The sequence below is a fragment of the Hyla sarda genome, chromosome 7 (assembly GCF_029499605.1).
Source record: "Hyla sarda isolate aHylSar1 chromosome 7, aHylSar1.hap1, whole genome shotgun sequence".
NCBI classification, from domain to species: domain Eukaryota; kingdom Metazoa; phylum Chordata; class Amphibia; order Anura; family Hylidae; genus Hyla; species Hyla sarda.
The window spans coordinates 112476465-112495042 of NC_079195.1; the positions used below are offsets into that span (position 1 = coordinate 112476465).

The window sequence follows — 18578 nt, forward strand, 5'->3', positions numbered from 1 at the left end:
CATACTCAGACTGGACCATATCCAATCAACTGTTTGGATACCAAACAGAACCTGAATTTGTTGCTAAAGACTATAAAGTTTCAGTCAATAGTAGTCCAGGTTTTTCGTTCATGACACCACAGCAAACAAAGGCAACAGTTGCTGGCTGTAAATAGTAGGACACGTATGTTCTGTGACACCAAATTTTCTTCTGGTAAGTGCCTGGAAATTGTCTTGGCAGAGACTGGTGCGTAATGAAGGTGCCACCTGTGTCTGGATGGAGGGAGCTACCTGTGTCTGTGGGAGCTGTTTGTGAGCAAATCAAACCATCCACTAGTTGTCTGTTTAGGCCAGTGGTTTCCAACAAGGGTTCCACAGTACACTGATAAGCAGTGAGGGCCTGCCAGGTAAGCTGTGTCGGTCCGGTAGAGAAAATGGAGACTGGACACAATAGGACCACTTACCACTGTTACAGGGGTGATAGTACGTCCTAGGAAGTGGAACCCCTATGCTGTAGCACTGTGCCCACTAGATGCACACGAATGACATCATCAGGTACATCCTATAGCTAGGTAGAGCCAAAGATGTGCGTCACAACACTGTAATCTACATAGCCAATTGACATATATAGATATTTGGGGACAAAACCTGTGCAGAGGAAAAGTTGACCAGTTGCCCATATCAACCAATCAGATCACTTCTTTACATTTTTAAAAGGCCTCTGAAAAATTAAAGTAATCTGATTGGTTGCTATGGGCAACTGGTCAACTTTTTCTCTGCACAGGTTTTGATAAATCTCCCAGATTGTGCATTTTCTTTTTAGCCATTTTTGTCTTTTTGTAGAAAATTATTTGTTATGGATGCCCCTAAGTAAAGCATTTTCTGTGATGTGCTCCAAGCTGAAAAATGTTGGAAGTCTATTTACAGTGTATGCGTGCCCTCGTGTAACCACTGCTCCTGAGAACGTCGGGCAAAACGGCCCAGATGGCAGGTAATTGACATGACCATCCTACTTCTCTCAGTCTAAAGATGTGCCCCCTCTCAAACAAATAACTAAATAATTTTACTTTGCTTTATAAATCTGAAATAAAAAATATTGACGTTAATAGTGTTCTGTTATTCTGTACATCCCTTGTCTACCAAGAACAGGTAAGTTACCATATTAGTCAACTACTCATGAGTAATAGGTGTTCATTCCCTATAAACTGCACATATCTACTGTGATTTCTGGTCTTTCAAGTCCAATAAAGTTATTATTCATCTGTTTTCATGCGATATGTTTTCATTTCACTATAAACAACTATATCCTTGTCCAATCCTGCTTCAGCAAACACAGGAAAAAAGGGGTTGAAAAAAAATCAACTTAAAGTGACTGATTTTGCGGGCCCAACCACTGGGACCCCACATGATTTCCAGAACGGGCAAGCGCGTGCTGGAGACAGCACACACTCCTCCGATTTATATGAAAGCCCCGGAGACACCGAGTACTGCACCCAGGCATCTCTGGTCAGGGATGTGGAAATCCTATAGCCCGACGCCCGGGACAAGTAGTTTTGGGTGCCGGGCAGGTGAATTGTTTATAGATTTAGCCCTGTATCGGGCTAGCAGGGAGAGACAGACTTCCCCCTTATTTTTCTTTAATGCTGGTGTGAGGCGCAGAAGCCGATGGAAGTCTGCACCTCACACCAGCACTCAGAGTGTATGGAGGGGGCGGCGGCCTCCAGCTGACTGCAGAGCCCCCTTATCTCCCCTCCCGGAGGATGAAGGACGCAGCTCAGAAGACACAGCAGGGTGAGAGAAAGGATGTAGACAGCTCCGTGCACAGCTCCACTCCCCGCACACAGCTCTATCCCTCCCCCTGCCCCTGATCTGTCTCCCCAGGACCTAATCCACCACGGGGCGGTTGCTAGTTTGCACGAGGGAAAACACAGAGCAGGGGGGGTGAGGGGGAGGACGGAAATCTCACCTCACACCGGCCGGGACTACAGCTCTGATGTCCACTCATGGCCGGATCAGGTGAGGAGGCCGAGAATACAGGCGGCGGCAGGAAGGGTGGTTATATATGAATGGTGTGAGTGTATGTATGATGGGGGGGCAGCGGCAGGTGTATGTATGATGTGTGCATATGTATGGTGTATATCAGTGCTTCCCAACCAGGGTGCCTCCAGCTGTTGCAAAATGCCCTGGGCGTGCTGGGAGTTGTAGTTTTGCAACAGCTGGAGGCACCCTGGTTGGGAAACACTGGTGGATATGTATGGTGTGAGTGTATGATGTCTATGTGTGATGTGTATGTAATGTATGATGTGTGTATGATGTCTATGTGTGATGTGTATGTAATGTATGATGTGTGTATAATGTCTAAGTGTGATGTGTGTGTATGTGATGTATGATGTGGGGTGGGCAGCGGCAGGTGTATGTATGGTGTATATGTAGGGTGTGAGTGTATGTGTGTATGTAATGTATGATGTGGGGGAGGCAGTGGCGGGGGTGTGTGTATGTATGATATGGGGGCAGTGGCTGGTGCATGTATGATATGTGCATATGTATGGTGTATATCTATGGTGTGAGTATGTGTAATGTGTGTATGATGTCTGTGTGTATGTATGTAATGTATGATGTGTGGGGGGGCAGTGGCGGGTGTATGTATGATGTGTGCATATGTATGGTGTGAGTGTATGTGTATATGTATGGTGTGAGTGTATGTGTATATGTAATGTATGATGTGGGGGGGGCAGTGGCGGGGGTGTGTGTGTATGTACGATATGGGGGCAGTGGCTGGTGCATGTATGATATGTGTATGCATGAATGTTTTGTATAGGAGCGGACTGTCACGTCGGGCATTAGGGCAGTTGTGCCATCTAATTTTATTTATTTTTAGTGGCACCCGCACTAAATTGCACCCCCAGAATCCCGCCCCCTTCATACTCACCCGACGACCAAGAGCCCCACGGATGCACACAAACACGCCCAAACCAAAACTACAACTCCCAGCATGTTGGACCATAACCTAAACTGTAGAACTATAAAGTGCAACATGCTGGGAGTTGTAGTTTTGGTTTGGGTCAGCTGCAGAGCCATAGGCTGTATCAGGGCATGCTGGGAGTTGTAGTTATCTAGTAACAAAATGCAACTTCCAGCATTTTCTGACACAAAATGCAGCACATAAACTGGAGAAGCAGAACCCCCCCCCCCCCCCCAGTAACACATAAGTCCCTATTGAGACTGAAAAATAGTGATTAAAATATTTTAAAAAGTGCGTATACATGTGAATAAGCCCCTTTCCTAATAAAAGTTTCCAATTTTCTTTAAATAAAAATAATGTACAAAAATAAACATAAGTGGTATCGCTACATGTGGAAATGTCCAAGCTATTAAAATATAATGTTAATTAAACCTTACGGTGAACGGTGTAAATGTAAATAATAGTCCACAATTGCTAATTTTTGGTCACTTCATATGAGAAATTTTTTATAAAGGTGATCAAAAAGTTACATCTAGACTTTTCTGGGCTTGGCTCTGGTGTTAGAGGATCTACAGCTCTCCCTCCGCTAATATCCTGGCGTGATGCGATCGCCTATTAAACCATTAGATCACCGCTGTCAGCAGTGTCTAAAGGATCTTATATCCATCCCTGGTGGTCTAGTGGGGGGGGGGGGGGGATCAGACTATTTTGGTTGAAATTATTTCATCAACCAGGACAAGTAGATTTTCTTGAGGGACAAGTAGATTGTGTTCCGCTTTAGTCCCTTGGACAAGTAGTTTTTTTTTTATTTCCACACCCCTGTCTGGTACACCCATAGAAACCAATGGAGCCCCTGCTGTCTGCAGCATGCGCTTTAACCAGGGCTGTGGAGTCGGTAGATAAATGTTCCAACTCCGACTCCAACTCAGACTCTGGAGTTTTCTGTGCTTCCAACTGACTCCGACTCCCCGACTCCTCTGTATTAATATGTGAATGTATTTTATACATTCCTTGAAGGAAAGAAAGGCAACATACATGTCATTACCACAGGACTACTGGCTGGGAAGTCAACAATCTACTGTATTGAACAGTTTGTGTGCTGATCTGCTGCTGAAGATAGGGCAGTGGGAGGATCCAGGAAGGGGCATTTATTATAAAACATGATTTCCCTAGTAGAATCCCATAGTCAAGTTTAAAAGGGTACTCCGCCCCTAGACATCTTTTCCCTTATCCAAAGGATAGGGGATAAGATGTCAGATCGTTGGGGTCCTGCTGCTGGGGAACCCCGGGATCGCCACTGCGGCACCGCGCTTTCATTACTACACAGAGAGAGTTCGCTCTGTGCGTAATGATGGGTGATACAGGGGATGGAGCAGTGTGACGTCATGGCTCCACCCCTCGTGACATCACGGCCGCCCCCTTAATGCAAGTCTATGGCAGGGGGTGTGACGACCCCCACGCCCCTTCCCATAGACTTGTATTGAGGGGGCGGGCCGTGACATCATGAGGGGCGAAGCCGTGATGTAACGATGCTCCGGCCCCTGCATCGCCCGTCATTACGCACAGAGCGAACGCGCTCTGTGCAGTAATGAGCGCACAGTGCCGCAGCTGCGATCCCGGGGGTCCCCAGCAGCGGGACCCCGACAATCTGACATCTTATCCCCTTTCCAAAGCATAAGGCATAAGATGTCAGATCGCCGCGGTGCCGCTGCTGGGGACCCCCGGGATCGCCGATGCGGCACCGCGCTATCATTACTGCACAGAGCGAGTTCGCTCTGTGCATAATGACGGGTGTTACAGGGGCCAGAGCATCGCTAGATCACGGCTCCGCCCCTCGTGATGTCTAGGGGCGGAGTACCCCTTTAAGCTAACAATCGAGTTTACAAGTTTTTATAGCCTTAGCTGAATGGCAGCAGTTTTTCCAATGGTTTACAGCTTCAGTCTTGAACTATGGACCCTCCATTCCCTTCACTTATGCAAGGGTCTCTAGTCCTTCAAAAAACATATTTACTTAATCCCTTATCAGTGAGAGGCTAGGTTACCCATGGGTTCCCTGTAACAGCAGGACACAACACTATGGAAAGTATAAGTATTGCCACTCCTAATTGTGCATTGTGTGCCAAATAGTAAAGCACATGAAAAGCTTCTTCACAGTAACTCGTTTTGAGGTTACGTGAGGCACTGCATGCATCGATCTTTATTCTTATAGTAGAGAATTCATTAATTATAACTTTTTGTGAATTGGGACATTGAAACTTGCTTTTTTTTATTCCAATCTAAATTTAGTAGGAGTCGGTGCATTGTTTGCTGACTCCGACTCCAGGTACCCAAAATTTCGTCCGACTCCTCGACTCCGACTCTACAGCCCTGGCTTTAACCCTTCCCTCTTTGGCGATTTTTCATTTTTGCACTTTTGTTTTTTCCTCCTCACCTTCTAAAAATCATAACACTTTCAATGTTCCACCTAAAAATCTATATGAGGGCTTGTTCTTTGCGCCAACAATTTTACTTTGTAATAATTTCACCACAAAATCTACGGCGAAACCAGAAAAAAAATATTTGTGATTCAAAATAAAAAAAAAAAGCCATCTTGTAATTTTTAGCGGCTTCAGTTTCTACGCAGTGCAGTTTTCGGTAAAAATTGCACTTTATATTTATTCTTTAGGTCCATACGGTCACAAGGATACCCAATTTATATAGGTTTGATTTTATTTTACTACTATTAAAAAAAAAAAATCAAAACTACATGCACCAAAATTATTAAAGGGGTACTCCCGTGGAAATTTTTTTTTTTTTTTTTTAATCAACTTAACAGAAAGTTAAGCAGATTTGTAAGTGACTTCTATAAAAAAAAATCTTAATCCTTCCAGTACCTTTTAGGGGCTGTATACTACAGAGGAAATGCTTTTCTTTTTAGTATCTCTGATGTCATGATCACAGTGCTCTCTACTAACCTCTGCTGTCTATTTTAAGAACTGTCCAGAGCAGCATATGTTTGCTATGGGGATTTTCTCCTGCTCTGGACAGTTCCTAAAATGGACAACAGAGGTCAGCAGAGAGCACTGTGGTCATGACATCAGAGAAATCTAAAAAGTAAAGCATTTCCTCTGTAGTATATAGCCCCTAAAAAGTACTGGAAGGATTAAGATTTTTTAATAGAAGTCCTTTACAAACCTAAAGTTCAAGATAAAGAATGATATTGCACTCACCAGTCCTGCATAATGGTGCTTTATTTTTGCAGTGAACAGGGGTTACATCTCATAAAGCAGGTAACGGAACGACACGTGTTTCGTGCTACATGCACATCGTCTGGTTCTGCTATCTGAATGGCAACCTCCTACTTATATATCCTCAAACTGCCCTAAACATAATTAATTCACCTGGCTATCCAATATATTCCAACCAATAGGTTGGACTTACCTGTAGATTCATCTGTGTATCGGTCCTCCCTGTCTCCGCGTCACAACCAGGCAACGCGACCCAAGTGCCGCGAACCCCCGCCCCCTCTCCACCACAACGAGAACTAGTTCTCATTGGTCCAGAGGGAGAGGAGTCATCAGCGACGAGACCGCGCCCCCCCGTCGCGCGGCAACGGTGGACTCGACCACAGCATGTACAACACAGGTAGTACAAATGATACTTAAATATACTTAGTGGGATTCTAGGTCCCTATTGGTTGGATATATTGGATAGCCAGGTGAATTAATTACGTTTAGGGCAGTTTGAGGATATATAAGGAGGAGGTTGCCATTCAGATAGCAGAACCAGACGATGCGCATGTAGTGCGAAACACGTGTCGTTCCGTTACCTGCTTTATGAGATGTAACCCCCGTTCACTGCAAAAATAAAGCACCATTATGCAGGACTGGTGAGTGCGATATCATACTTTTTCTTGAACTTTATGTTGTTGACATACCTTGCCTATTAAGAGATCAGCACCATTTCCATCCTGGCCAGTGCACATTGTACAGCCGAGGAACACCTTGCTACCAGTAGTGGTTTAGTTACCAAGGAGTAACAAGTAGTGCCAGTCACCTTGCCTTTTGTTTAAGACTGTGTTCATTTACAAACCTGCTTAACTTTCTGGCACCAGTTGATTTAAAAAAAATAAAATAAAAAAAAGTTTTCCACAGGAGTACCTGTTTAATAGATTGAAAAATTTCTCTTCGGACCCCTATAACTTTTTAATTTTTCCACATACGGGGCAGTATGAGGATGTTTTGGTCACTTTTTATTCATTTTTTTTATGCCATAAAAAGTGTCAAAAATTAGCTATTTTGGACTTTGGAATTTTTTACATGTACGCCATTGAACGTGCGGTTTAATTAACAATATATTTTTAAAGTTCGGACATTTACACACGCGGTGATACCACATGTTTATTTTTATTTACACAGTTTTTTTTATGGGAAAAGGGGGGTGATTTGAACTTTAATTAGGGAAGGGGTTAAATCACATTTATACATTTTTTTGTAGACTTTTTTTTTTTTTTTTTTGCAATGTTATAGCCCCCATAGGGGGACTCTAACATTGCACACACTGATCTCTTACACTGTTCACTGCCATGCAATAGCATGGCATTGATCAGTGTTATCGCCGCTCGACTGCTCCTGTCTGGATCTCAGGCACGGAGCAGTCATTCGGCGATCAGACAGTGAGGAGGCAGGTAGGGATCCTCCTTGTGTCCTGCAAGCTGTTCGGGACACCACGATTTCACCGCAGCCGTCCCGAACAGCACCACAGAGCTAACCGGCAATTTTTACTTTAGTTTTAGATGCAGTGATCAACTTTGATTGCGGCACCTAAAGGGTTAATGCCCGATCGGTGATGTCTGGAATTAGCACCCACCGGGTAGGATTTGCGCTCACCTGCTGAGTGCGCGTCATACGTCAATTCCTCGGGAGCTGCAAATGGACGTGAATGTACGTCCATTTGAAGCAAGGGGTTAAGGCTATGTCACACGACGGAATGTCTGCACAGAGAATTTGAACATTCCGGACACTGATATAATAGTTCACTCTTTGTGCAGACACGGAAAACTGAATTTCCGCGCCGGAAACAGTTGAATTCAACTAGAATCTGCTGCTCCAGAATCTCCATGCTGGATTCCAACACGGAATCTGGCACTGAAGGTGTGAACATGGCCTAAGAGCCAGTGTCCCGTTCTGGAGATCGTGGGGTTCCAGTGGTTGGACCCCCTGTAATCAGACACTTATCCTTTATCCTATGTAGATAGGGGATACGTTTTTGTTTTTTTACTGGACAACCCCTTTAATACCTCTCCTTATTTCTTCACCAATGAGTTATAATATTTATTCTATTTAGTAGGTCCACAAGATTAGCTCCTGCCTCGGTGCCAACTAGGGCTGCAGCTAACAATTATTTGCAAAATCGATTAGTTGGCCAATTATTGGTTTGATTAATTGGATTTAAAAACGGGATTAGGGGAGGGCAGTTCACAGACCTTAAATGGGCACTGTCACCAACTTTTTTTTTTGGATATGTTTTAGTACTTATGTACTACAACACACCTCTAATATACTTTTTTATTTATTTTTTTTATTTTTTATTAACATACTATATTTTACATTTGAAAACCGGCCACTAGGGGTCTCACTCCTAGTGGCCGGCTGCAGCCTGGCGTGGCGTCACGAATGAATTCGGACCGATGCCGGCTGGGCAATTGATCCTAATTCATTCAGGCTGCGCTCGCTCCCGGCCTGTCAATCAGACAGGCGGGAGCGAGAGCTGGGAACAAAAGAAGTGCACATTGGCTCCCTGGCCTCGCAAGCCGGCCCCGCTTCCCGGCATCCCGTCGCTGCTGCCGGACTGTCCTGCAGTTGAGTATAAGGGGGGAGCAGGGTTCAGGTAGCGGGATCCGGGGGGCTGTATTATAGAGTTGATTGTCGCAGAGTTGGGGGGGTTTGGTGTATTACAGCGTTGATTGTCGCGGGGTTCGGAGGGGTGTATTATAGAGTTAATAGTTGATTGTCACGGGGTTCGGGGGGGGGGGGTGTATTATAGAGTTGATAGTTGATTGTCGCGGGGGGGGGGGGGGGGGGGGTGTATTATAGAGTTGATTGCCGCGGCCATGGAAGGATATTGTTTTCAACACAGGGTGCCTCCAGTTACTTCTCCACTACAACTCCCAGCATGCCCTGACAGCCAATAGATGTCAGGGCAAGCTGGGGGTTGTAGTGGTGAAACAGCTGGAGGCACCCTGTGTAGATGAACTAAGGGCGGAAGTGTCGGCCCCAGCAGGCATCAGTGATGTCGTGCCTGCTGAAGAAGTCTGCCTGGTAGTGAGCACACTACCAGGCAGACAAAAAAGCATTTTTAATATAGTTTAAAAAAAAATTAAAGGCAGGGAGGGGGTTAGGGATAGATGGACAATAGGCAGGGACATAAAAAAAATATATATAAGGATGGTGGGAGCTACACTTTAATCCTTCCAGTACTTATCAGCTGCTGTTATAATCCACAGGAAGTTCTTTTCTTATTGAAATTCCTTTCTGCCTGACCACAGTGCTCTCTTCTGACACCTCTGTGTGAGCTACCCTTTAATGATGCACTCAGACGGATCCCTCCAAGGAACAGCACAGGATAAAAGCGGCGCACAAGACTTCAAAGGTAAAATGACTTATTTACCCGGCATGCAATGTGTTTCGCTGGACAACCAGCTTTATCAGGCAACTGGTTGTCCAGCGAAACGCGTTGCATGCCGGGTAAATAAGTAATTTTACCTTTGAAGTCTTGTGCGCCGCTTTTATCCTGTGCTGTTCCTTGGAGGGATCCGTCTGAGTGCTTCACCTGTGTTGCCAGGAGCGGCTGCCGATCTTTGCCCGTTGAGGGTTATTTCATGTTTACACCATAGTTGTACTTGGCTGTAGTATAACTGTACTCGGTGAGCATTTTTGCTTTTCTCATCTCCTTTTTATATTACGTTATCACACTAGGAGCGCTTCTCCTTGTCTATATTTACCCTTTAATGATGGCCGTCCTCCCTGCACTAGGAAGATCTGCCATTGCACAGGATGGAGAGTGGAGCTTCTAGATGGAAAGGGGGCTCCTGGAATATCCAGGCTGTGGTCTCTCTGTTGGAGCTAGGCCACAGATGTTGCAGGCCAGAACCATCATAAAAAAGGCACCAAGAAGCACTGGAGAGTAAGGGGAGACTGAGGGGACTAAAAAGCAGGGAAAGTAAAAACTTTAGTAGGTATACTATGTAACTAGGCCACACCCTTTAACAACCAATTAAATCAATAATGGAAATAGTTGACAACTATTTCCATTATTAAAGGAGTAGTGTAGTGAAAGATAACTTATCTCCCAGCCCCTCCTGAATAGGGCCCAGGCAGTATGCTGGAAGGGGGCGTGCCAACCCCTGCACAGAGCAGCGTCCGACAACCCCCTCCCCCCTCCCCCCTCCTCCACATGGAGGGGGCGTGTCAGCCGCGGTTTCCTGCGGGGGGTCTGCTGGAGCCCCGTTCAGGAGATCCTTTGGACAGGGGATAAGTTATTTTTCACTGCACTACTCATAATTATATTAATTAATCGTTGCAGCCCTAAAGCCAACCCTACCCTTCAGTGTTAGGGCTAGAAACGAGGGTCTGGGTTAGACTGTCAGAGCCCATGCACACTACGGAATTTCCACCCAGAAAAATTCCAGCTGGAGATTCTGTGTGCTGCAGTCAATGACAGAACGAATCTGCGGTGTCATTATGCGGACATGCGCCATACGCCGTTCTTAAAAAAAAAAAAAAGGCACGCAAACGAAATGGCACAAGTGTGGGTGGGAGTGGCACACACATCTTGCAGTAGCAGGCGGTAATGGTCATAAACCCAACAGGATTAAATGGGCACTTTGATTAAAACTAATAAAAAAATCTTTCTAATGTACTTTGTTTTAATTCTTTTTTTTTTTAATTAAATTTTCTATGTTTTATTTGTGTTTGAAAAGGCTGCCACTAGGAGTCTCCCTACCTGTTCAGAGCATATTCCTCCCCCCACATGATAGGGTATAAGTTTTAGATCAAGATGGGTCCGACAGCTGGGACCGCCCGCGATCTCCTGTACAGGGCCCTGGTTCTCTTCAGGTATGGGGCGTGTAGACCCTGCACAAAGCATCAGCAAACACACACCCTCCATATATCTCTATGGGAGAGCAGAAGATAGCCAAACAGCTCTCCCATAGAGATATACGGAGGAGGCGTGCTTTATGCAGGGGTCGACATGCCCCATTCACAGAGAGAGCTTGGGCCCCGTACAGGAGATCGTAAATTGTCCCATCGGTTGGACCCCCACAATCTAATACTAAATTCCTGCAGCTAGGGGATACGTTTTTAAGAAAACAGTCCTGCACAGGGCTCTAGCCCAGACTGAAACCCAAGTCATATATTCAAGCAGGTTTTTCTTTGGAGGACATTTATTCAAATCTGTGCAGAGGAAAATAGACCAGTTTCCTGTAGCAACCAATCAGATTGCTTCTTTAATTAAAAAAAAAAAAGCCTCTAATATAAAAACAGCAATCTGATTGGTTCCTATGGGCAACTAGTCAACTTTTCCTCTGCATAGGCTTTGATAAACCTTTCCTATAGGGATTCAATTCAGCCAGTTTGGAGCGATAACTAAAGTTCAAATGAGATACAATATCAAGGTGGGAGGTTTCAGTCTTTGGGTTCTCCTAACACACGAACGTCTGCTGAAGCGTTTCCTTTCTTCTTGTGACATTTGTGAGCCATTAATAAAGGCCGTAAAACTGAAACATTCCATCTTACTATGGTATCTCACCCGAACACTCCAAACTGGAGAAATGAAATCCCAGTGTTCCCTGCTAAGAGGCAATAAAAGAAAAATAGAGACTAATTGATATACAGTGGTCCCTCAAAATACGATGGTAATCCCTTCCAAACGGACCATTGTCTGTTGAAACCATCGTATATTGAGGGATCCGTGCAATGTAAAGTATAGGACAGTGGTCTACAATCTGCGGACCTCCAGATGTTGCAAAACTACAACACCCAGCATGCCCGGACAGCCAACGGCTGTCCTGGCATGCTGAGAGTTGTAGTTTTGCAACATCTGGAGGTCCGCAGATTGTAGACCACTGGTAGAGGGAGTTGTACTCACCTTTCCCCGCCGCTTCGGACCGTCACCGCTGCCCTGGATGTCGCCTTCCATCGCTGTCGCTGCGTCCCTGGGGTGTCACAGACACTCCGGAAAGGCCTCTGCTTCCCTGCTCTCCGTCGCCGCCATCACGTCGCTACGCACGCCGCTCCTATTGGATGACAGGACGGTGTGCGCAGTGACATGATGATGACAATGGAGAGTGCCGACGATGTAGGGGATCCCGAAGAGGACGCACCGAAGCCCTGAGGACAGGTAAGTGATCGTCAGCGGACCACACAGGGCACCATAAACGGCTATCCGGTGGCAGCTGAAGCAGTCTGTGCTGCCGGATAGCCATTTATGCGATGGCCCCGACATACAAAAGCATCGTATGTTGATGCTGCCTTCAACATGCGATGGTGTCTGAGAGGCCATCGCATGTTGAAATGATCGTAGGTCGGGGGGGGGAGGGGGGGGGGGTCACTGTATTACTTTCCTTTAGGAAATACAATTATTGATTATTACAGGGGGAGGTTTATCAAAACCTGTGCAGAGGAAAAGTTATTGCTTCTTTCATTTTTAGGAAGGCCTGTGAAAACTGAAAGAAGCGATCTGATTGGTTGCTATGGGCAACTGGCCAACTTTTCCTCTGGCCAGGTTTTGATCAATCTCCCCCTGTAATATTCAATAATTTATTTCCTAATTTATTTCCAGTGTTTCCCAACCAGGGTGCCTTCAGCTGTTGCAAAACTACAACTTCAAGCAGGGCATGCTGGGAGTTGTAGTTTTGCAATGGGTGGCGGCACCCTGGTGGAGAAGAATCCTAGATTGTGATTACCCGGTCACACAACCCGCACCTGGAGTCCACGGTTATTTTTAGGTTCTGATCATGTGACTTCAGTACGCACTTCCTAGCAGCTCATACATGGCTCTACCAGACAAGTCTCTTATGTTACCGGTTTGTTATGCGGTGTCACAGCTCTGTATCCGTCTGCCCGGTATGTTTACATGCTGCACTTCCTCTCCCAGCATGCTTAGAGGCTGACCTCTAGTGTATCCTCCCATTACTGTGACGTCCCTGCCCTAGACTCCTCCCCCACACGGTGTATACCGACATGAGGAGCTTATACCGCACACCGTTATTACTCCTCCATTACTGAAGGAAACTCGTACTAGCCAATGCGGTGCCTCACATACAACACCCCCCGCCACCCACCTCAGTACAAACACCTGTTGACGTACAGAGCAAGGCAAGTGGTTAGGAGGCAGTCACTCGCGCATGCTCCGTGTGCAGTAAACACAGAGCATGCGTGGAACTCACGCCAGCTCACTAGTACTGATACCTAGAGAGTTGTGCCTGACGTTGCGTTCACTGACAGGTACAGGTATCCAATGTAACGTGACTTTACCGGAAGTCTAGAAATTAAGGGCAGAGATCACGTGACTGAGTGCGGCACACATTGAAGGTAGCAAATAACAACCAATGAGCAGCGTTGTATTACCAGAAAGGTAAATGCCATGCCTATAGCCTCTTACATGGCACTATGTGGGGGAACTGTGGGCTCGTCAGAGAACTATTTGGGGCAACACTGTCTTATCCCTAGAGTAGGCTATTACTGTTAGCTAGAACTGCCCAACTATTTTACTCCAGTGTCTGGCTAGAAATCATATCCAGCTGGGGATAGGAAGAAATTCTGTCTCCAGAAAAACAATTTATATTTACCTAGTCAGGACCCGTTCTGTCTTCTTCCTGTTTCCAAGACAAAAGATCTGAGCGGGACCTACCAGTTTAGCCAATCACTAATCGAGGCGGGACTTCTGTATGGCCAGTGATTGGCTAAACCAGCAGGTCCTGTACCCAGTGCTTGTCTTGGAAACAGGAAGAAGAAAAAAAGGTGGTAGGAATAGACAGAGCTGAACAGGAGCTGCAAGGAAATGGGGCTCGGTATGGCTCCTGTCACACTATATGTTGTTCCATTTTAAAGACCCGTTAAAAATGCTGTTCAATGGCCGATACAAAATCCCATTCAAGTCTATGGGATTTTTTGATTATCTGTTATCACCCGTTATAAATAACGGACGTTATTTGTGATGGGAGAAAAAAACATTACATGCACAAATTTTTCTCCCGTCTCAGATAACGTCGATTCTTTATGATAACGGGTGATTACGGATAATCAAAAAATCCCATAGACTTGAATGGGATTTTGTAACAGCCGTTTTTAAGGGTTTTCTTAAAGGGACACTGTAACAGGTCTTTAAAACGGAGCAACATATAGTGTGAAAAGAGCCTAAGTATACTGAAGGATTTTTTTCCCCTGGCCCCTGCAGGAAAGAATTTTTTCCCAGGCGCTGGATAACTCCAAGGTATTCACTAGAGATGAGCGAACTTATAGTAAATTCGATTCTTCACGAACTTCTCGACTCGGCAGTTGATAACTTTTCCTGCATAAATTAGTTCAGCATTCAGGTGCTCCCGTGGGCTGGAAAAGGTGGACACAGTCCTAGGAGACTCTTTCCTAGGACTGTATCCACCTTTTCCAGCCCACCGGAGCACCGGAAAGCTGAACTAATTTATGCAGGAAAAGTCAGCAACCGCCGAGCCGAGAAGTTTGTGACGAATCGAATTTACTGTAAGTTCGCTCATCTCTAGTATTCACATGTACTGTAGAATAAGAAAGCAGGTCATTCAGAGACACTAGAGGCCAAGAGCATCTCTAACCTGGGGACGCCCTAAAGAAGGAAACGTTCCTAGCCTCTAGTGATGGACACGAGGAGAAAAAGCTGTTTTATGCCACTCCCTGCTTCAGCTGCGTTCGGCTTTTCCAACCACCTCTGGCTTCTGCAAACAGGCAGGAGCTGGCTGAAAAACCTGTGAGTAAGGGTGCCCTCACACCACGTTTTCAGCCTATGGCTGCCGGATCCAGCTGGGGGAGGCGAAAACCATGCGCTTCCGTACCCCACCCGGACCGACACTGAAATCCATTGACGTTAATGAGCTGACCGAAGTCACTGTTTGACTCCGGTCGGCTCATGTTTGATTCGTATCCGGTTTTCTGACCAGACCTAAAACCATAGTATACTAAGGTTGTAGGCTGAAAACGTGGTATGAAAGCACCCTTATAAAGTGCCACAACCCATTTAATAAATTGGAATTTATCCTACGCAGATATGGATGAAAATTTTAAAGGAGAACTCTGATGGGAGTTCTTTTTTTCTTCTAACTACAGTGATCCCTCAACATACAATAGTTTCAACATACAATGTTTTTTTCTGGACCATTGTAACTTGAAACCAGACTCAACATGGTACAGACAGTCCAGATCTGTGAAACGTGTCACAACTGGAGGAACTGACCAATCAGAATGGGCATTTTACTGGTAAATCACCTGTATTACTGAAGTGTATGCACTGACTGGCTGTCTGGTTGCGCCCCCTACAGTACAGGGAGGAACTACAAGTTCTGTACTACTCCTTACCTGTGCCGGGGTTAGCTGCTCCTTTGGACACCAAGTAAGGGTGGTTCCATTTGGGACACTGTGTGTACTGTATAGGACCCTGAAGAACCTCCTGTCCTCTACATAAACCATTGTTTCCCAACCAGGGTGCCTCCAGCTGTTGCCAAACTACAACTCCCAGCATGCCCGGACAGCCATCGGCTGTCCGGGCATGCTGGGAGTTGTAGTTTTGTAACAGCTGGAGGCACCCTGGTTGGGAAACACTGACATAGACAGTGATTTACAGCTCTCAGCAGATCTTTCTTACTTTTATATGTAAGGATTTGCTTTATCTCTATTAGTTCTCTACTTATTTTGCTTTAATCCTCACCTTTTCCTATTTTTGGATGACATTTTGGGGGCTTCAGAACCAATTACCAGGTTTCCATAGAGTTATGGTCTCAACATACAATGGTTTCAACATACAATGGTCGTCCTGGAACCGATTAATATTGTAACTTGAGGGACCACTGTATACCCTTGTGTGGGATATAAAAATAAATATCAACCTCTACTTACCTCCAGTGCTTCCAAGTCTGGGCAACTTTTCAAAAGTTTAATCAAATAATGGTGACTCTTTAGAATATCTTGGGTTTACCCATTTCATTATATAATATGTATTATGTAATGATGGTAAAAGGACCTATGTGTTGCCATAGTATACATTGATACAGATCCTTCTATTACACCTGGGGCTGGCTTAGTTTTCTCCTCGCCTCTTAAGAGGCATAACTTGCTTATTTCCCTAGTCACATGTACCCATATGAAGGCTTGTTTTTTGTACAACCAATCGTGCAGGGTAATGAAATGTTTTATTTTACTATAAAATGTATGAGGAAACCAAAAAAATATATATTTTTTGGGAGCATTGAAAAGAAAACCACATTTTTGCAACTTTTGGGCAGGATTGGTTTTTACACAGTGCACTTTATGGTAAAAATGATGCATAATCTTTATTCTGTAGATCAATGTGACTAAAACGATACCCAATTTATATAGGCCCAGATTTATCAAACTTTGTGAAAGAGGAAGTGGAGGAATTTCCCAACAGTAACCAATCACAGCTCAGCTAACGAGCTGTGGTAAAGTGAAAGCTGAGCTGTGATTGGTTGCTGTGGGGAAATCACTCCACTTTTTCTTTCACACAGTTTGATAAATCTGGGCCATAGTTTTATATTACTGTACTACTTTAATAACAAGGCAAACTTATTTATAAAGGGTACCTCTCATCAAAAAAACTTTTGATATATTATAGATTAATGTATGCAGAATAACTTCACAATTGCATGTTATTAAAAAATATGCTTCTTTCTATTTAATTTTCCACTTTGAAGAAATGACCACTAGGGGTCTCCCTACCAGTCCTGGCAGCAAGCATTTCAGACTCATGCTGGAGTCCTAAACACTATGAGCTGCCAGTCTGCTTTGTTCACAAAGGAGAACACTCAGAGCTGCCAGCCTGCTTTGTTCACAGCCTGTTTGGCTGTGAATAAAGCAGGCTGGCAGCTCTGAGTGTTTAGGACTCCAGCATGAGTCAGAAATGCTTGCTGACAGGACTGATCGGGAAAAATACAATAGAAAGAAGCATATTTTTCATTAACATGCTATTGGAAAGTTATTCAACATTCATTAATCTAAAATATATCAAAAGTTTATTTGATGAGAGGTACCGTTTAACAAAATCAAGAGGCGTGAAATTGTCCTCTTCCAACCCCTGTAACTTATAACGTATACGGGGCTGTATCTATAGTTTTAATAGTACGATTTTTTGATAGGACTTTTTGATCACTTTTAATAATTTTTTTTCTGGGATATGATGATATTTTTTGCGTTTATGCCATTTACCATTTGGGAGCAGAAACGTTATATGTTAATAGTTTGGACAATTACACACAGCGAGACAAAATATGCTTAATAATAAAAGTTATAAAATAATGAATAAATGTAATTTTTTTTTGTAAAATGTGAAAATATGGGCGATTTTTAATAGGGAATGGGTTTTTATATAATTTTACAATCATTTAGCATTTTTTTTTTATTTAACACTTTTTAAGTCCCCATAGAGGACTATTCTATGCAATCATTACATTGCATTCACTGTTCAATGCTATTCTATTGCATAGCATTGAACAGTGAGATCAGTGCTCCACTCAGCCTGGCTCTTCCAGGCTGCATCACTGAAGCATCCATCTGAAGGCCAGAGGCAGGTAACCTTCTGCTGCCAATTTAGCTCCGTTGAGCTACTGGCAACTTTATCTTTAACTTTAGATGCCGTGATCGGTATTGATCATGGTGTCTTCAACAGCAGTTAGTAGCCGTTATTCACCTTCTATGAAGTGAGTGCAGATTCTGCGTTCGCTTCAAAGTAACTTAACCTTCCAGGGCACACAATTATGATCTGGTGTGTTAAGTCTCAGACTGATGAGGTGTACATTAAAGGGGTACTCTGGTGGAAGGGGTACTCTTTTTTTCACATCAACTGGTTCCAGAAAGTTAAACAGATCTGTAAATTACTTCTATTAACAAAATCTTAATCCTTCCAGTACTTATCAGCTGCTGTATGCTGCAGAGGAAGTTTAGTTGTTCTTTTCAGTCTGACCACAGTGCTCTCTGCTGACACCTCTGTTCATGTCAGGAACTGTCTGGAGCAGGAGAGGTTTGCTATGGGGATTTTCTCCTACTCTGGACAGTTCCTGACAGGGACAGAGGTGTCAGCAGAGAGCAGTGTGGTCAGACAGAAAAGAACAACTCAACTTCCTCTGTATTATACAGCAGCTGATAAGTAGTGGAAGGATTAAGATTTTTTAATAGAAGTAATTTACAAATCTGTTTAACTTTCTGGGACCAGTTGATTTGAAAAAAACATTTTCCCACTGGATTACCCCTTAATTCCCTGTGTCGTCTAGGAGTTTAACTGAGAACAGGTTCATCTGCACTAACCTGAATATACAGGTAGATGCTTGTGACCCTGTTTCTAATGCTTCTTACTAGGTGAAAATCGGAATTATTAATCTTGTTGCAAGTATGGTATT

At 44.4% G+C, this 18578-nt stretch overlaps 2 protein-coding genes across 11 annotated transcripts in view; one reads left to right on the forward strand and one right to left on the reverse strand.

Annotated features, from left to right (window-relative positions):
* Positions 1-13906, reverse strand: part of ANAPC16 (anaphase promoting complex subunit 16) — a 30884-nt gene extending 16978 nt beyond the window's left edge. The window contains exon 1 of one of the 5 annotated variants that reach the window (XM_056530471.1): positions 13773-13906. The gene's annotated coding sequence lies outside the window, so the exon portion shown is untranslated. The other 4 variants (XM_056530474.1, XM_056530472.1, XM_056530473.1 and 1 more) reach the window with 4 other exon arrangements.
* ASCC1 (activating signal cointegrator 1 complex subunit 1) overlaps positions 12933-18578 on the forward strand; it is a 329262-nt gene continuing 323616 nt past the window's right edge. For 2 of the 6 annotated variants that reach the window (XM_056530463.1, XM_056530468.1), the window contains exon 1: positions 12933-13047. In XM_056530463.1, the coding sequence (XP_056386438.1) occupies positions 12975-13047 (73 nt within the window). In that variant the 5' untranslated portion in view covers positions 12933-12974. Of the gene's footprint in view, positions 13048-13165; positions 13300-13356; positions 13559-18578 lie in introns of those variants that run through there. The other 4 variants (XM_056530467.1, XM_056530464.1, XM_056530466.1 and 1 more) reach the window with 4 other exon arrangements.